The sequence below is a fragment of the Pteropus medius genome, unplaced genomic scaffold (genome assembly GCF_902729225.1).
Source record: "Pteropus medius unplaced genomic scaffold, Ma_sr-lr_union100, whole genome shotgun sequence".
NCBI classification, from domain to species: domain Eukaryota; kingdom Metazoa; phylum Chordata; class Mammalia; order Chiroptera; family Pteropodidae; genus Pteropus; species Pteropus medius.
The window spans coordinates 9,828,852-9,847,612 of NW_024352786.1; the positions used below are offsets into that span (position 1 = coordinate 9,828,852).

An 18,761-nucleotide genomic window follows, 5' to 3' on the forward strand; every position below is an offset into this window, starting at 1 on the left:
GCAGACATAAAATTTTTGATGAGCTCATTAAAGATTCATAATGAACAGACTACAGGCATGCCGGCACACGCAGTACGGTCTCCCCGAGAGACGCTGCATCTAAATGCAAGGGTAAGAGCGAGCTTCCAGGTTTCATGCAGAAAGCCCAGAGCTTGGTTCTTGTTTTGCGTTTTGTGTTTATGTTTAGGTTTACTATATTAATTATATATACAGCTCTAAGCAGATATCGTCGACATTTATTTTCAAAACAAAAAAATAAAAGGAGGAACAATTAATATGCAATTTAAGGTATAAAACATGGTCTCCTTTGAGTCCCACACTTAAGGCTGAGATCCGGAACGGGAAGGGGCTGGCAGAGGTTCCCACGGAGCAGACGAGTGCTCAGGGACCAGAAGTCCGGTATTCTGTCCCAGGCTGAGGCTCTTTCCACTTTATAATTTCCTTCTTCTCATTCTAAAATGTTGTTAAAGGAGAGCTTCTCCGGTTTTGTTGTTTTCACATGAAAACCAAGACCTGATGTGACTCTGCAGTTCTGACCCCGCCCCTCCACAGGGCTATAAAAGCTTAAACTAGAAGCACCCGGGGCCACTTTCACAGGGCTCTGACGGCTCTGGTTTGCTCTTTTTTTTTTTTTATAAATAACATTTCACAGGTAAGCTGCTGCTTTTTCTTTCCATATGGAAATTAAAACCTAGTACTGTACCTGGACCTCCTCAAAAATCATTGCTTGCTCCTGATTAGTTAATGTTGTCAGGTGCTTCTGGAGTTCTAGTTTGGTTTTGGAAGGATTCATTCCTATTAAGAGAACAAAGAGATGAAAACAGATAAAAGTTTTGAGGCAGAGTGAACACTTCCCTACTCACTCCCTTTACATTCTTACCCACCCACTTCAGTCTTTCGAAGTTTTATAGAAATTTTAATCAATAATGATGTTGATGATGATGACAACAAATATGACTCAGTTACACCCTCAGGTGCCAGGCACTGTCTTAAACATCGAGCCTGCATCACTTCGTTTAATGTTCAGAACAATCTGATGAGGAGGATTCAATCACCCTCATTTTACAGTTAAGGAAACTGAGACCCAGAGAGCTTAAATAATTTCCAAAGACCACCACCGTGGACTCTTACCTCAGGTCTGTGTGGTTCCAAATTACTTTTCACCACCACTCCATGTTAAAATACCTCACATGCTCAGAACGCTGTCCTCAGAATATGATAAATTCTTGTGAGTATTTACACATAAACTTGATAACTTTTCTTAAGGAGAACAACCACTATGCCACCTGAAAACGGACCAACATTTTTCTCTTGCATGTTACACTCCTTCACAGAAAACTGAACCACGTGGCTAACAACTTGCCTTTTACCACCACTGTTTATTAATAGTTTTAAGACCATTTAGTTACCATTACAGAGGATTTTGAGAAAAAGATGTAAAAATAGTCATAATTTTGGTGCTCATTAGTATCTGATATTTCAGAAAGTCCCTTCTCCACAGAAATACGGCTCAGACCTTGTTTTGTCTTTTCTTGGTGCCAGAGAAAAATGTTACACATGATGAGATTCAGAATGAAAGGATTTACTGACCTAAACTACCCTGAAAAAAACGGCTGCAGATTACAGACATATTTTGTTTTACTGCACTTTGCTTTATTGTACTTTGTACATATTGCGTTTTTTACAAATTGAAGGTTTGTGGCAACCACTAGCAAAAAGATTACAACTCGCTGAAGGCTCAGATGATGGATAGCATTTCTTAGCATTTAAGCATTTTTTAATTAAGATACGTACCTTGGGGGTTTTTTTTAGACATAATGCTATTATATAATATAGCATAACTTTTATATGCACTGGGAAACAAAAAAAAATTTGTGTGACTCGTTCTACTGTGATACTGGCTTTATTGTGGTAATCTGAAACCCAACTGCAACATCTCCGAGGTACGTCTGTACTTTTATTCCAAGGACAGCCCTCTCCTTATCCACTTGTCACTCCCTTCTCCTCCTCCCGAGAGTGAGACCCTGGACAGAGGCTTGGCCTTGTTCTCCAGAAGCTGCAGAACAGTGTGGCTGCATCTATACAACTAAAGATGGTCAGGAAAGGACACTTCTCGAATTTGGAACAGGGACCTGGAAATCACACCTTTGTTTTACAGATGAGTTTGCTGAGGTCTAGAGAAACCAGGTAACTTGTCCAAGATCAGGAGCCAACAACCGGCAGCCAAGCCTGCCTCAGAGCTCCGCCACCACCGACTGCAGCTGAGGCACAGCCCCCGTCTCCTAGCAGGTGAGACTGCTGCCCCGATTCAAACTGCTGCAGCCATCTCAGCATCCCGGAAGTCCTTCTTCCCTACCACACTGTTTTTGTTTTTGATTTTTGGGTTTTTTTTTTTTTTGCTAAGAAAACCCTAAGAGGCTACTACAAAAATAAAATAAAGGCCAATATTTCTTAAGTGACTGCTGAGCCACTTCACTCAACACAATATGCATAATCTCATTTAATTCTAAAAATAATCCTAGAAGTGGGCTCTATTTTTAGTAACCCCAACATATAGATGAAGAAACTAAGGCATGGTGAAGTGAAGTATTTTATTTTGTCCAGGGTCATCAGCCAAGTAAGAGAGAGAGTCAGAATTTGAAACATATCTGGTTCAGAGATTAGTCTTTAACACTCCCTTTATCCAGAGAGTCACATGGGGATTCAATACCAAAGTGAATTCACAGGTGGATAAGAGAGCAGAAAGGATAAATGGGTTTTGTCAGAGCGCACAGTTCAGGAGCTCTTCCAGCAAGCTGCTAGGTCACAAAAGCCAGGAGACAGATGATTTGACTAGACTAACTACTCACATGTTAAATCAAAATAGTATTTAAATTTACAGTAAAAGAAGCCTTCAGTAATCCTCCCAATGTCTCTGACACAGCGTAAGCATCCTATTTTGGGCGTACTATATTGTCTGATGAGACATTCATTCACATGTGAAGAGAAACCCCAAGCTCTATGAAGAATTCAATTAATTATATGCTTCTAACAATCTTAGGTGAAATCAAGTAATACAGACTATTCTTCATATCTAGCAGGTATGAAGAGATCCTGTCTTCAACAGATCTATTCATTAGGTAAAAGGGAGGCAAAGAACAACACAGAAAAAGGTACCCAGAGTCAAGGGCATTCTGGAACTACAATCCCTCCAGGCGAGTTGTTAATGAGGCTGCCTTGGGAGCTCTGATGGATGGCTTGGCTTTGCCAGAGGCAAATTCACTTAGGGAGCAAAGGAAAACCTCAGTTCAACTGCTTTTTTTCTTTTTAGTGAAAGTATAACTCATTCTAGTAATTCTGAAAATGCTCCTCTAATCTTTAAGCGAAATACTATGTAACTACTACCAGCAGTGGTACGCAGTTCAAACACAGACCTGAGCATGGCTGTACCTCTCACATGTTATACGTGCACATTAGAGTATCCAGTGTAATTAATATGTACAGTGCATTTATTCAAATTCATACATTCCAGGGCATAGCATCACTATATCCATTAACATAACACAATCTATAAGTCTTTCTTTTTGCGGCCACAGTTTACAGAGTTCTCGGCCAGACAACAAGTTCCCATAACGTGCAATGAGCTTTAATAAACCACTTCATTCTACTTATTAGAATTCTGTATAGCAAAAAGCAGGGGCCTCAAACTGTTCATAAAGTAACCAGCATTTCCCCTCCTAAGAATGCCTCTAATAATGCACCAACTGTACTTTAAAAATGCTTCTCATCATGTAGGCAAAACATACCCTCACCAGCCATCTGATCATGCTGTTTAATGGATGTTTTTACATTACCACAGCTTTCTGCTTTGCTTGGATTTTATCAGGTAAAAAGATGAATTAAATGATAATTCCAAAACAAAAGCTATAAAATCTCTACCCTGATTAAACTTTTCAGCTATAACTTTCTGAAAGCCAGATCAAACAAAGATTTATCAAGTGGAACTTTGAAACGCTTCCAGTTCCTACAGATCACGGTCTGCTTTATTTTAAAAGCTAAAGTCAGTGCTGGCTTCTTAATAAGCTTTTAAGGGACATTGCCGTCATCGTTTATTTTCTCTTGACGACCATTTAGGAAAGGGTTAGTGAGCCTCTCAGATGGTTTCTCTAGTTGATGCACAACTTTTTTTGTTCCCAGATATATTTTGTATAATATCAGCAAATAGTAGCAACTAGGAAAACTCAGTAAAACACAGCTGAAATTTAATTCATTTTAAAGAGAGCTATAATGCCAGAAACTAAGACTTCAAGAACCTTAAGATGAAAATTGTCAATTTATTTCATTTAAAAAGAGAAATTAGATGTCACACACACCCATGAGAATGGTTATCATAAAAACAAAAAACAATAAAAAACAGAACGCAACAAGTGTTGGTGGGGACATGGAGATATTGCCAAGAGGAATATAAAATGGTGCAGTCACTATGGAGAATAGTACGGCAGCTTCTCAAAAAATTAACACAGAATTACCATATGATCTCAGCAACTCCAGTTCTGGGTATCTTCCCAAAAAAATACAAAGCAGGTACCTTAACAGGTATTTGTACAGCGCCATTCACAGCGTCGTCATTCACAATGGCCAAAAGGGGGAAACAACCCAAATGCCCACCAACGGATGAATGGAAAAACAAAACGTGGTATATACACACAACGGAATATTATTCATCCTTAAAAAGAAATCAAATTCTGACACATGCTACACTGTGAATGAACCTAGGAGACATTACGCTAAATAAATAAGCCAGACACAAAAGGACAAATACTGTATGATTCTACCTATATGAAATACCTAGAGCAGTCACATTCATAGAGACAGAAAGAATGGTATTGCCAGGGGCTGGAGAGAGGGGGAAATTGGGAGTTGATGCTTAATAAGTTTCAGTTTGAAAAGATGAAAAAGTACTGGAGATGGACGGTGGTGACAGCTGCACAGCAATGTGCATGCACTTAATGTCACTGAACTGTACACTTAAAAAAGGTTTAAATGATAAATTTTATGTTATGTGCATTTTTACCACCATTATAAAAAAAAAAAGAAATCAGATTTAAATAGTAATGTAATTTTCCTTTACACAAATAGAGTTTATAAAGGGACATGGGAAACAATTGAATCTTCTTTTTTTTTTAACAATAACATGGGTTGCTTAAATCTGCGATTCCCCACAAAAACCATGTGCCAAAAACAAGTTTTAGAAATCCTCCCATAAATGCAACAAAATGCAAAATGAAGAAGAGAGAGAAAGGAACCCTTCGACTTCTCGGTTTCCTCTGAGAAACAACACCATCACCACTTCACCCTCGCCTTGGTTCGGCCTTTGCCCCTGGGCCTCTTCTGCTGTCCCAGGGACAGAGAGCTTCTCTCTTCCTGCCCGAGGCAGGTTCCCCAGCCCTGTTCAGGAGGGATGTCCTCCATTCCAGTCTGACCCGTGCGGTCCCTCAGGCTCTGAATTTGTTCAAACCCCTCCAATTGTAAAAAGCAAAGTCAGCTGGGTTTTCCTGCAGGATGGCCTTCTCCTGGGAGGACAGCTTGGGCGGCAGGTAATGGCTGGGGCTTTCCTACCTGGGGCTCACTCCTGAACTAGCCTATTCCTAGTTTACACTAGTTTACGCTTAGCTGTCACTAATTTTCAACTTACTTATCCCGACGATGTACAAAATAAATAGTGCCTTTCCCTCTCACAATGTGGTGAGGATTAAATGGATCAGAATACATGTGAGAAAAGAACACTCAGCATGGTGCCTGCTACATTTGAAGTACTCAATAAATAATGCTGCAAATCATAACATTATATTTCTCCTTAAGTCAAATTTCCAGAAACTGTAGTCCATACTCAGTCACCACTTCTTTTAGTCTTTCCCACTTGGTCCTCAACTGCAACCTGTCTTCTGCCCCCTCCACTCCATTAAAACTGCTCATGAAAACTGAGACACTTAGTGGAAGGAAGTTCTTTAGTTCTCATCTTACTAGATCCCTCTACAGTGGCCAATGTGACTAACCACTCACACCACCCTGATTAACAACGCGAATGGCTTTGTAACCTTTTCCTCCAACTCCTCCGCTACCCTCATAGCCCCTTGGAGGGGAGATAGTAGAAGAGGATATGGGATTTCATCTTCAAATCCCGAGCACCTAGCACAAACCTGGCACATGAAAGACACAGACTGCATGTTGGAAGTTTACCTACAATCCCAGCAACTATGATACAAGGCTCTGTTAGGCAGAACCTTTCAACAGATCATCTAGTTTTCCTGGGACCTTTAACTCCCGCTACGTTAAAGCTCAAGAGGGGCCCCTACTCACCCTCTATCCGTTCGCAGAGCTTGTGCAGGCCCTGCAGGGGGCAGCCATCACACAGCTGGGCTGGCGCTTTAGTCTGCTGCACTGCAGCCACCGTGAAAGCCTGTTTCAGGGTCATCATAATCTCATCAACCTGATCAAAGAGAAGAGAGAGTGTAGCTAGCAGAAAGTCAATTTAAAGCGAGCTGGGTTGAAATTTCAGAACTCAGTGGAAAGACTTAGTATTTTAAGAGTTTTCTGGACTATTAGTCACAGGTTGACGAATAATAATCATAATATCTGCTAGGATTACAGTCTGTGAAATACTACCTAGATGCTCAGGGTTCTGAAAGGAGATAAGGTAAAAACCAAAACCACAAATTAAATACTGAGGGAAAAAGCTAACTCCTCTGACTGAAAGTCCAAAATGACATTTTAAAATTGCTAAAAGTGAGGGTGAAAGTGAGCAGGTTCTTCGAAAATAATGAAAATTGAAAATGCATACCCAAATTAGTCTCAGATGCCTCCCAACTAGTTATTCAATAGTCACAAATGAATAATGAAAGCCAAATAATGATATGTCGATGAGGCTATGAGATTTTGCTAAGGAAAGAAAAATTAGTGAGGTTGGAATTTCCTGTAGATGAGGTTTCAAGGTAAGACCTGTTCGTTCTGGCTTACCAGAGCTTCATTTGTGCACTGGAACACATAACACACGAAATGAAAGCCTCCACCTCCTGATGATTCTCGGCAGATAAACCCAAAATGGTCCACGTGTCTAATACCCTGTTGAAGGCAGGGAAAGAGGTAGGGACAGTTGAATTGTATCCAAAAGAGGCACCATTGCCAGAGAGGCAACTGAAGAGTTACACAGCACCCTTTGGAAGAGCACTACAAACTTACTATTTTTTCTGGATATTTTAATATCTAAAAATACCTTCCAAAAGATGATTAACATTGTTCCTCTAAAATGTTACTCTGATTATCCCCATATTAAGAAAAGATCTGAAGACCAAAGTTTTTAATGCTCATGTTAGTACTAAAAGGAAGTGGAAAAAAAGCTAACACAGAAAAAATGAGAACTTTTCTTAGGTATTAAAAAACAAACTACTTAGAAAATCAAAAGCAGACCAGAGATTTAATGAAGAAACACAACTGTACACAAATACACACACTCAATGCATGTACACATGGCAAACACACGCACACAGACACAAAGGTTATAAGTAAAGATTTAAAACATATGTGAACTTCTAAAGTAACAAACAGGTAAATATTGAAGTAAACTGGTATGAAGACTGAATCAAAAATTATACTCATATAGAGAAGCTTAGAAACATAAGCTATTAAGGCCAGGGCTCCAACATAGTTTCCTAAGAGCTCTTTTTAATCAATGTTAATATCTAAACTTGTTTTGAAAGTATCAGCAAAGAGGCACTTTAATACAGATAAGACATTGTCTATAAATATTAATGTGTCAGTATCTCCTGAGAGTATCAACATGCAAAGATATGAGTGCTGATAGCTTGAAGTTCGGGTGATCATAAAACTATCACGTGAAAAAGCAAACATTTAACATTAACATTCTAATAGAAATAACAGCCATTCATGATAAAAATTCTGTGGATAATCTCACTTTCAGATTGAATAGTTTCCAATAAATGGGCAATCACTGACATAATCTGGCATGTCAACTGATGTTCTCCAACAGCATATTAAGTATACGCTAGAGGTTACTTACTTCTCAGGGGAATATGATTTGGAAAAACTTTTCCTTTGTAAATGGTTCCCTAGTCAATCTATTAAGAATCATTATTTTCACATTTTGAAAAAAACATTCCCTTTTGAATCCTAAAGTAGATCATATTATAAAACAATGAGATTTTCATCATCTTATGAATTATGAGAAAATGGAAGTGAGGAAATGAGAAGAGTTTAAAAAAATAACAATAACTTTGTGATCTCATATTTGTTAGGAAGATCCTGAGTAACACTGGCACAGTTGCATTATAACTGACAGATTCTCCAAAATCTTTCTATGAAACACACCCAGGAGATTATCAAGAAAGAACTCAAGTAAGAGAATATTCTGTGTAAAACATCCTCTATCTATTGTATGTTAAGGAAGAAGAAAAAATGATGATTAGTACCCAAACCAAGTTATAAATTTTTGTACAGGAGAAATAACTATTCAAAATATGTGGTGCGTGTATGTATGAACGTATATATAAAACATGCACACACACATACACATATATACCTAGAAATCATGACTGGAGAACATTACCACCAATAATTGGAAAAAAAAAAAAAGAGAGAGAGAAGTATATCTATTTTCTTCAGTAGGTTATTGTTGCTAAGAACAAAATTCTTAATTCCAACATTATATGCATATGTTGCCTTAATATACTAAAGCAAAGGAGAAAGAAATGCAAGAACACAAATCAAGGACTTAGCATACATCTTGTGACCTTTAGCACTTCTGTTGAATGAAAGAATTAAAAGAATTCATTAAAAAGTCAACGGCAATTGAGCAAATAATCCATCTCCACTTACCTGAGAGCAAAAGGATATCTCCTTAAAATTTTTCTCCAATGCTATTTTTTTGGTGTCAGGACTGATGAGGTAAACTTCAGATTGACCAATCTTAAAAGACAGACAAACAGAGAAACCAGCTTTTCATAAAAGTTAAATTCAAATTTATCACACAAACTTTTTCATTTCATGACCTATGAAAATAAAGAATAAAAGAGGCAAGCTCCTATAAAATTCCAACTATCTCACTGTAGAAAATCACTTCAAAGGTTATAATTTATCTTATGGATTTCAGGGAACCAAGACAACTTAGTGCATTCCCCTACATAAGACAGTAGTCTCCTTTGAGGTGAGAGGACCAAATATCCAAAAGTTAGCAACAAAGCCTCAGATCCCATATCTCCTCTCTGTAAGGTAACGAGTTTTCTACATAAGCAAATCTTCCACGAAGCAGAAGTTCTCTTTTAAAACTTTCAATACACTTTCTAATGATTATTTTTTACTGAAAAGGCTTTTTAATAAAATGTTTGTTAAAAATTACCTACCATTTGTTGAGTATATACTGTGTGTTAGGCATTCCCAAAATACTAACCTGGCTTTTTAAAGTTAGATTAGCAAAAATTAACATTTAGTCTTACTGACCTAGGTCAGCACAACAGACCTGCCCCCTGCTGTCTGTGCTCCATCCCTCCCCCAGGGCCTTCTCACCTGCTGCTCCCTAAACCCCAGAAACTCTTCTAGTTGGTCACACTGAAACCTCTGCTCAGTGAAAATCACTTCTGCAAAGGTGCTCTCACAGCACTCACTGCTTCTACTTTGCAGCCTTTATCACAATTGCAATAAAGCAATTATTTGTACAATCAGTTGTTGGTCTCTCTTACATGGAATCTAAATTCCATGTGGGCAGAGACCACATGTCTTGTTCACTACCATGTTTCTAAGATGCTGCAAGAGACGCTGTACACAGCAGCCACACAATAAATACTCGAAAATAGATGCACTGAGTAGCTTTCCCAATGTCACCAAGACAGAGTTTTACAAATACAGGCCAAGGATTAAAGCACAAGTCAGAGTACCAATGTAGCACTGTTTTAGAATACTAGGCTGATGATGAAAAGAGAAAGAAATCAGCCCTTTTCACGCTGACTGTGTCGATCTTAAACCTGCATACATCCAGTAGCATCAACCTAAGCAGTTGGTTGAACTGATAGTTCCCTTTGGATATAAATTTCAAATATCATATCATCCCCAAATCCAATTATCCTGATTAACAAAGGGTAAATGTTTTATAAATCAATAAAAATGGTAAAGAGGGAGTATTTTACAAAAATTTTTGTTGAAATATATTACTTTAAAAAAAAAAAAATCCCTTTTGGGGTCTCTTTTACACATATTAACTGTGTTCCTTCCATATTGAAAAGGTAGCTTTACAACCGTAGGAGAAGGCGATCAATATTATACAAGGCTATAAAATGGATTCTCTTTATGTTCTCCCTTGCTGATTTTAAAGGCTTATAACTAAAGTAAGATTTTATCATGAGAAAAGAATTATTCAGTATAAAAATAGATGGATTCACGTATAAATCCAAAAGCAATGTACTAAGACATCTTCACTCAATAAAGCAGATTTTCTTTTGAACGCGTATCTCAGACTGGGGTCGAGCATGAGGCTTGATGATAGTTTACCGTGAAGAGCATAGTTCGATTTTCCTCAATATCTGTTGGCTGCACAATATTGTGTCCACTAATGAGGTGGTTCTCAATGTCGTTTTCATCAAAAGAGCTGAAGAAACTACTACTTCGAAGGCCTCCATCTTGAAATTCCTTCTTATAGGCCAAAGAGCGCAGCCCCGGCTGGGAGGAGGATTTGCGCATTGGCCTGCGGCCCTGCTCCCAGTTCCCTGCCGGCTGGAGCACAGATCGGAACTTGTCGGAGAAAGAAAGCCCCGCCGCGGGGCTGGGGGTCTCAGAATTCTGGGAGACCATATCGAATTCAGCTTTGCGGCTGCAACTGAAGTGATTGAACTTCTCGATGCACTCGTCGATCAGGGCTGGCGGGGCCTTCTTGTGCGCCACCGTCACCCGGCCGCAGAAGAGCACCTCAAACTTCTTGGCGAATGTGTCGTCGAACTCCGACGGGCAGTGGAGCTCCTCCTGGCGGGCAATTTTCCCGGCCTGACGGATGGAGCTGATGATCTCAGGCACCTGTGGAGAGAGGAAGGTGCGTTACTTGGGATGCGCGGTAGCTGCTCCCACGCCCGCACACAAGGCGTGAAGACGCAAGGGGCCGATGCCGCGCTCTCCTCATCCGCTCGGCTGTGCGGTCCATCGCATGGTACCTGAAGGAGGACACTCCAGGGAATCCGGGGCCATGAATGCCGCCCATGAGAGGGAAATGCACGATGTTCACAGAGAGAAGGGGAACAAAGGGCTATGGTGGAGGATTCACATGCCCACAACACCGCACAAGGTTAAGCCAACTGGCCCACAGACCCACAGCCCAATGTGGTAAGCTTCCAACTCAAACCCAGGCTCCAAAGCCAAAGGTCCTCTCTGGAGAAGCCATCACCTCCCCAAGAGGTTTGTCTCCAATGTGATGCACCAAAACACTAGGCAGATATTCTAGATTTCACAGCAGTGTACCGTGGAAAGTCTTCCCCAATAAATGGCTGGGATGAGTATGACAAGTGAAGACTGAAATAATCTTATAAAACATTTCTTCGGATCGCATTATTTTCTTCAATGATAACTGAAAATTTATTACTGAGCCCTGTATTTCCTAACAGTTGAACAGTATCGACTGCAGAGGTAGGAGGTTTTAATCAAGGAGTAAGCAACCATGACAGTATCATTATCACAGCCACACACTGGGGCTTCTCCCCACAGAGACTCTAAAACCTTTGGGTTCAGTGTAAAGTCATGATCAAGAGAATGAACAAAAGGCTCTTGTGTGCTATCGTCATCCCAAATGCTCTCATCATGAGTTTCTGAAAAGATCTTCAAAGCAGCAAGAAGGAGACAGAAAGATGACTGCAACACAGTGAATGGCATCTGTGTGATCATCTGGATGATGTCCCACCACAGCACTAAAACGAGACAGGAATGGATCCAATCTTCATAAGCAAGGACCTAGTCACTTATGACCTACCACCCAAACCAATTTTTGTCCTTTTTTCTATGTAAGAAAATTCAATTTAAGACCCAATATTCATCTACTCAATGACTTTCTAACATTATAGTGTGTGGGGGGGGGACCCTTTTTAACTCAGGTTAAAGATCAATATATACAGTGAAGGGAGGTGGTTTTAATAGAATTCAAAAGTCTGCTTATATTCTACGTTCATGACATAATCCCCAAAGATTCAACCACTCAAGAGATTTTACTCTCTGTGATTTCACGTCAAGCACATCTTAAAGACAATCTCTCTGCCATAAAGGTATTTTTTGAAATAAAAAGTCAAAATATCTTTAGGGATATTTTATATTTTAAAAACTGACTGCTGAAACATAAGACCTAAATGATACTAAATAAGCTGAAATGTCAACACACATCCAGCATCTAGCTGCAATATTTGCTTGTGTGATAACACTCCTCTACTGCCAAATAATTACACGTCATATGGAGGCCTCAAAATTGTTCTTCAATATGAAAGAAGACAGGACAAAGAGAAGAAGGAGGCAGGAAGTCTAGGTTTTATTTACAACTCTCCCAACAAGTCACTATAGGACCTTGGCCAAAAAAAAAAAAAGGTCATTTCTCTTTGAAAAAAGATGCTCTGATTTTTCTGGTAAAAGTTGTTTCTGGAAGGTAGAGAATAATGATGTTTTTCAAAGAAAAATTACCATTTTATACAAATAAAGAATTTTGTCACTTTTCTAAGCAAACACGTGAAATTATTTTATCAGGAGTCACGTGAATCTTCCCATTAACCTCATTCTGAACAGAAAATTCAAAGCTTACACAGGTCTTTTGAGGCTTGCTAAGTAACTGACATTTCTGTATGCTGGGTCATCCACTGTATCTGAAGTGAGTAATGGTGTCTTTCATCACATATCAAAGGGGAGAGAAAGTGTGTGAAGTCACATGAATTTACGGTGGCTCAGTAATAAATGACACAGACACAGTAAGACACAAAGTAGAGAACTTTATTATTCCCTTGCTTCACAGGGTCAGAAGAGGCTAAAGAGCACACTGTACTTTTGTCAGGGTTGAGCGATGGTAGTTTTTCCAACCACCGATCTCTCCTACACTTTCATCAGAATCTTAAAATGATATGCTTTAGTCAAAGATCAGCACCTCTCTCTCCTTGCTCTGGTAAGTTATGTGTAAAATGGGTATAAAGCAGATAATTGAGGTTAAAGAAAAATCACTGGGAACCTAACCAGAAGACTATAACAAGTTGAGAATATTTGAAGGCATACTGCCATTGTTTAAAGAATAAATTGTAAACAGTTAAAAATCAAATGTTGTTTAAACGTTACTATAAATGGTTCAACAATAAGAGACTATTTAAGTAAAAAGTGGGCTCCACGGTGTTTAAATGTGTAAATTTTTACTAATAGTTTAGTTCCCTTTACCAGACAGACCTGGGACACTGTTTTCTGAAAAAAAAAAATGAGGGCATAATGTCCACTTGTGAGGAAACCCTTAATTCTCCATTCTTTATAACTCTGTCCTGGACTCACCTGCACTGTTGCTACTTAAGAGAATTGGGTCCCTTCATTTATTTCCAAACATTTTTTTCCTTGTATAACTAGATGCCAGGAGGTAGGAATTCAGTAGTGGGATGAATGCGAGGCAGCCTTGCCTGGGAAGGGAATGGAGTATCGAGTAATTGACAGAAGGTCTGTTGGGGGCCTGAACTAAGAACCAAGCACTGAAGAGCGAGAGAAAGAATGAATGAAAGATTCTGGAAGACAGAATCCAAAGGACTGGTGATTACCTGGAAGGGGGAAGTGAGGGTATTGAAAACTATGTTACTTGCAGAGCTCTGGCTTAGATTTCTTGGTAGATGACTGTGCTATTGGCCCAAGTCGGGAATAGAGAAGGAGATATTACAATGAATTCTGCTTTTGTACATGTTGGGTCAGACCAGGAGGACTTGAAAGTAAAGGCATCTAGTGGTCAGCTGGACAAATGGGTCTGGAGTCCAAGACAGAAGACTTAGATTGGGATGTTAACAGCTCATAACACAGGAAGTGACTGATGCCTTGGGAACAGAAAAAAGGAAAGTAAAGGAAGGGGAAAAAGATAGGACCTTAGGATACACCACTATTTCAGGTGTAAAGAAACAGGAATCGCAGGCAATGGAAGGAAGAAGGAAGGCAGGTAAGGATGCTGTCAGAGGTGCCCGGGCAAGCAAGCACTCCCTCTTCCAGAAAGGAAGAAGAGCAACTGAGAATAGGCGGACACGGGTCTGCTGGAGTTGGCAGCTTACAGAGATACATAAAAATAAAGGGGGGATGCCAATATTGATCCCCCAAAAGAAGCAAACTAAATTGAAAAATGTCTCAAGGTGAAACTTTAGTCTATGAGAACATGTTTTTCAAGTTACAATATTTATGAATACGCAGACCCTTTTAGGGCAAAAACTTATTCCCATTGATAAGATCTGAGGACATTTAACATAAATCTTTTTTTAGTTTAGTCACAGCAATAATAACTACGTCATTTCTGATTGCAGATAAGCAGAAAAAGTAAATCAAAATTAGTTGAAGTAAAAACTGAAATTTCTGATTGCAGATAAGCAAAATAAATCAAAATTAGTTGAAGTAAAAACGAATGCTTTTCTTCTGAAAAGCATTTTACTAAATTCTATAAAGGTTTGAGGTTTAGTTTTATTTCCTTTTACAATGGAAATCACAACAAAAATGTTAATTAAAATGATTCACCAATAACAAGAAACAGCCCTGTTTAGACATAAATATTTACTAAACTGCTCTTCTGCCAACCTATTTGAGTTTCTACTAAAGCTTGATTTTAAAGTAAATCTGCACTAATTTCACAATCAAAACAAGATTTTTCAAATTCACATAGTAACAAATGCACAGTATGACGTTTCCTCAGCAGGCTGAAGTGAATATTGTTTTTATTAAGTAGCCAGAAAATAATACTCTAAGATAATCAAAAGTTGTTCATTTCTGAAAATAAAATCCTTATTTAAACATTCAGATTAATTTTCTTTTTGAGGATTTAGGGATTTTGAAGGATTATAAACATACTGCAAGTGTAATTTTATTCATAAGAATTTAGGAAAGAGTTCTTGAAACAATATTTAGAATGAAAAGTCATTTGACATTTTTTTCTGCCAACTAGTAACAAATAAATATTAAATGACTCTAAAGAAGCCTGTATTTGTATTTAAAATTCTAGCATTTTTTTTTTCCTGGTATTGAACATTAAAATATGGCACGTCAAACTGTGCTTTGTTAACTTGGATGAAATGTTTTCTAGCTGCAAGGGGTTAAAACAAGCATTTCAAAGAGAAAATAATTATTCAGCACAATCATTTTCCAGAAGGAACAGATGTGCATTTTGTTTTTGTTGGTCATGAGTGGTTACTTGTATTTCTTGGCCATAAACAAGGTAAATAGGGGATGAAAAATAAATTAAAGCAAGTATTTCCTCACTTTATCTTACTTGCCTTGGATTTCATATAAAACACTTAAGAAAATATCTTATTAGTCTCCCTACTTAAATTATTTAAAGAAAATAAAACACATGTCTGACACTATCTAGACAAGACATGTAAATGAGTATGACTATTATCTGACATTTCAGTCTGCTGGAGGGGATGAGATTTAACATAACGGTGTAAATCTCATTCGATAAGACGTGATTCCTTCTCATCTTATGAGGCTCACAGTATAGGAAGTAAAAGAGACACATCTAAATATGTGATTTCCAGTATAATGTGAGAGATGCTAGAATACAACATGAGCAAGGCACTGAATGCATAGGAGAGATGGCCGATCCTGAGTAGAGAGGTCTGTCCTGTCTGCCTGCTATGGCTCCTCACAGTGAACTCATGTCTCAACTCCTGCTTTGCGCTTAGCCAAAAGGTCAGATTAATATGTTACACCTTCCCAAAAGAGAGATCAGATGTGCTCATTAGCTGGCTGAGGAAGCGTCTGGCACATAAAAAATGTTAATAGCTGCTAGGTCCTAACACAGGGCCACACACCCTCAATTCATCCTTATCTTTTATCATATATCAAACAGTAGTGGTATTCAGCTTCTCTAGTTCTGAAATGGCAAACTGGATAAACTCTTAGCTTTCGAACTGCATGGAAAGAGTCTATGCAAACGTCAAAGCCAGGGTCATACTCCAAAATAATTGTTTGAAAGGTTACTACAACCTTCTGATTAAACCAACATGTTTCTACCAATGTAAAACAATGAGACTAAAATCTAATGTAAGAAGTGATTTAATAGCTAAAAGAGCTAACAAAAAGAGGGTGACAAAACGTAAGAAAAGAACAAGAAAGAAGTGGGAGAAGATACCACTGTAAGATAATGAAGGTATTTTGTAAGTTTTCTAAAGCAATTTTTAAAAGTCAAAACATTTTAGTTGGTTAGCATATATATTGACAGAAATCATAGAATAAATCATGGAATGTTCAACCTAGGAACGTAAGTCCTCAAGTCCAACCCTCTTCATTTAGTGTATTGATTAGCAACTCAAATGTGGCTGCACATTAGAATTGCCAGTATTTAAAAAAAAAAAAAAAAAAACAATGTCTGGCCCCATCCTGGTGTATGTAGATGGAGCAGCTGATTTTGGAGGCAGGGCCCTGGCACCTGCAGCTTTCAGATGCCTCCTGGTTCTAATGAGTAGAATCCCAGATTGATCGTCTGTCCTTTGTCATGTCCGAGGTAAGGAATTCCGCCTCCTTACCCTGTCCCCACATCACCACACCCTAAAACGATGTGATTATTAGTGGCCTAGGCGAGCTGTGTGCTCTAGCGGCACTGACCCTGGGCAACTGCACAGACCAGGCTTGCAGCTGAGATGAACAAATTAGTGAAGACAAAAATACAGGCTCGCCACACAAATATGTGATGAATTGTTTATGCCATTTAAGGACAAAATTTGATTTGCAAATAAATTCACTGCATTTCAGAAGTCTCAGCTAATTAAATACATAAGAGCAAATGCCTTTTAAGAAATGTTATTCTACAATTTTGATCAAAGTTTACTTTAAAATCCTCTCTCAAAGAGTAAGAAACACAAATACAATGAATTAGCAGTTAATCATAGCAATCACCCGTTATGTATGTTACGAAATCTTTGAAAAGGGACACTGGGTCCCTTTTCTACAAGGCAGGCAACTAAAAACATGTAAATGTGCTAGGAGAAACCATTAAACAAAGCGCTGGTTCCTTCTCCAGGACACATGCCACAATCAGTTTTTATAAATGATGTCCTTTTAAATTCTGTCACTAAGGGAGAGATCATCAATAAAGGAATATTTGGTTACATAGTATATATTTATAAACAAACCAGTAAAATCAGCTAGTTTGGGGCACCAAAACTATTTTGCTTCTACCTAAAATCATCCAGGACCAAATATATTAAACTTATGAAAATTTATTTTCAAGGTAATGAGTTGCCCATGTGTTGTATTTTCATATCCAAATCAATAATCTTAGACAAAACACATAGCGGAGAATACGAACCTTCTAGGTGACACATACACAAGTCTTTTTCACCTGTTCTCATTTATGCCTCAAAAAGAGAAGTCCTTGAGAATCTCAGAGCAGTTAAAACCCTAGTGGAGGAACCAGCAATTCCGGCCCAAGGCATCGCAGCAGAGACGTGTCTTGGCTCACCAACAACTGTGTACAGGACAGTCATAGCATTTCCAACAGTCAAAAACTAGAAACAACCCACTGTCCATCAACAGAACTGAAAAATATGTGGCATATTCACATAACCAAAAACATGAAGAATGAGAATAAACAAGCTATCTTATATGCAAAAACATGGATAAAAACTCAAATATCATGATGAATAAAAACAGGTATAAGAATCACATGACATAATTCTATTTTTGCAAAATTTCAAAGACAGACAAAACTAAACGATGACAATAGGAGGCAGGCTAGTGATTATTCCTGAAGGATGACTGACTGGGAGAAGGCCTGTGGGGGTTCTGGACTGTTCTGTTTCTTAATCTGGGCACTGCCTATACAAGATTATTGAAACCGTGAAGTCACTGAGTATATGTAGCTTACGTATAATTCTGTTTATGTTACACGGTAATGAAAATTTTACAAGAGAATAGTATTTTCATAGGCATGATCTAATCTGATGGTGGGGGTCGGGGTGGGGTGAGTCTAGCGAAGTTACCCAGCTAACACATCCTCTTTCCACCACACCGAGGCTTCACTCTCAACTAAAAAAGGCCTCCCAGCCCCATGGCAGTCTGTGTGTTTCCTGCTTTGGTTTGGGAGTTTTTTGTTCTCTTTTGTTTTGGTCTTACATGGACTCCATCCCCCTTTCCTGCAAAAATATATAGTACCTTGCCCCATTCCCTTTCCAACGGATAGGTGGGACCCATAGGCCCAGCCGCAGGTCATGAGTGGAATGGCGACCCTGGACTAAGCCAACCAGCATATTCCATTAGTCTGCCCCACCATGTGATCAGCTCAAGGTTGGGCACATACCTAACCCAGACCAAGAACGGCTAGGCCTAGGTGTTTCATAGAATCGGTAGGAAAAAGGAAACTTGCTATTGCTTTAGACCAGTGATTCTCAACCAGGGGCAAATCTGCCACTCACTTCCCGCCCCCCGGCCGACACACATACATACACTTATCAGTGTCTGAAGACTGAAGACAGTTTTGGTTGTTACTACTGGAAGATGACAGAGGCTACTGGCACCTAGTGAGTGGAGGCCAAGGATGC

At 38.9% G+C, this 18,761-nt stretch overlaps 1 protein-coding gene across 7 annotated transcripts in view; it reads right to left on the bottom strand.

Moving 5' to 3' along the window:
• Positions 1 to 18,761, bottom strand: part of TBC1D1 (TBC1 domain family member 1) — a 200,328-nt gene that overhangs the window by 93,660 nt on the left and 87,907 nt on the right. For all 7 annotated transcript variants that reach the window (XM_039848785.1, XM_039848789.1, XM_039848786.1 and 4 more), the window contains 5 exons: positions 10,537 to 11,055; positions 8,872 to 8,961; positions 6,997 to 7,101; positions 6,340 to 6,469; positions 704 to 795 (listed from right to left, as the gene is read on the bottom strand). In XM_039848785.1, coding sequence (XP_039704719.1) covers positions 704 to 795; positions 6,340 to 6,469; positions 6,997 to 7,101; positions 8,872 to 8,961; positions 10,537 to 11,055 — 936 coding nt within the window. The remainder of the gene's footprint in view (positions 1 to 703; positions 796 to 6,339; positions 6,470 to 6,996; positions 7,102 to 8,871; positions 8,962 to 10,536; positions 11,056 to 18,761) is intronic.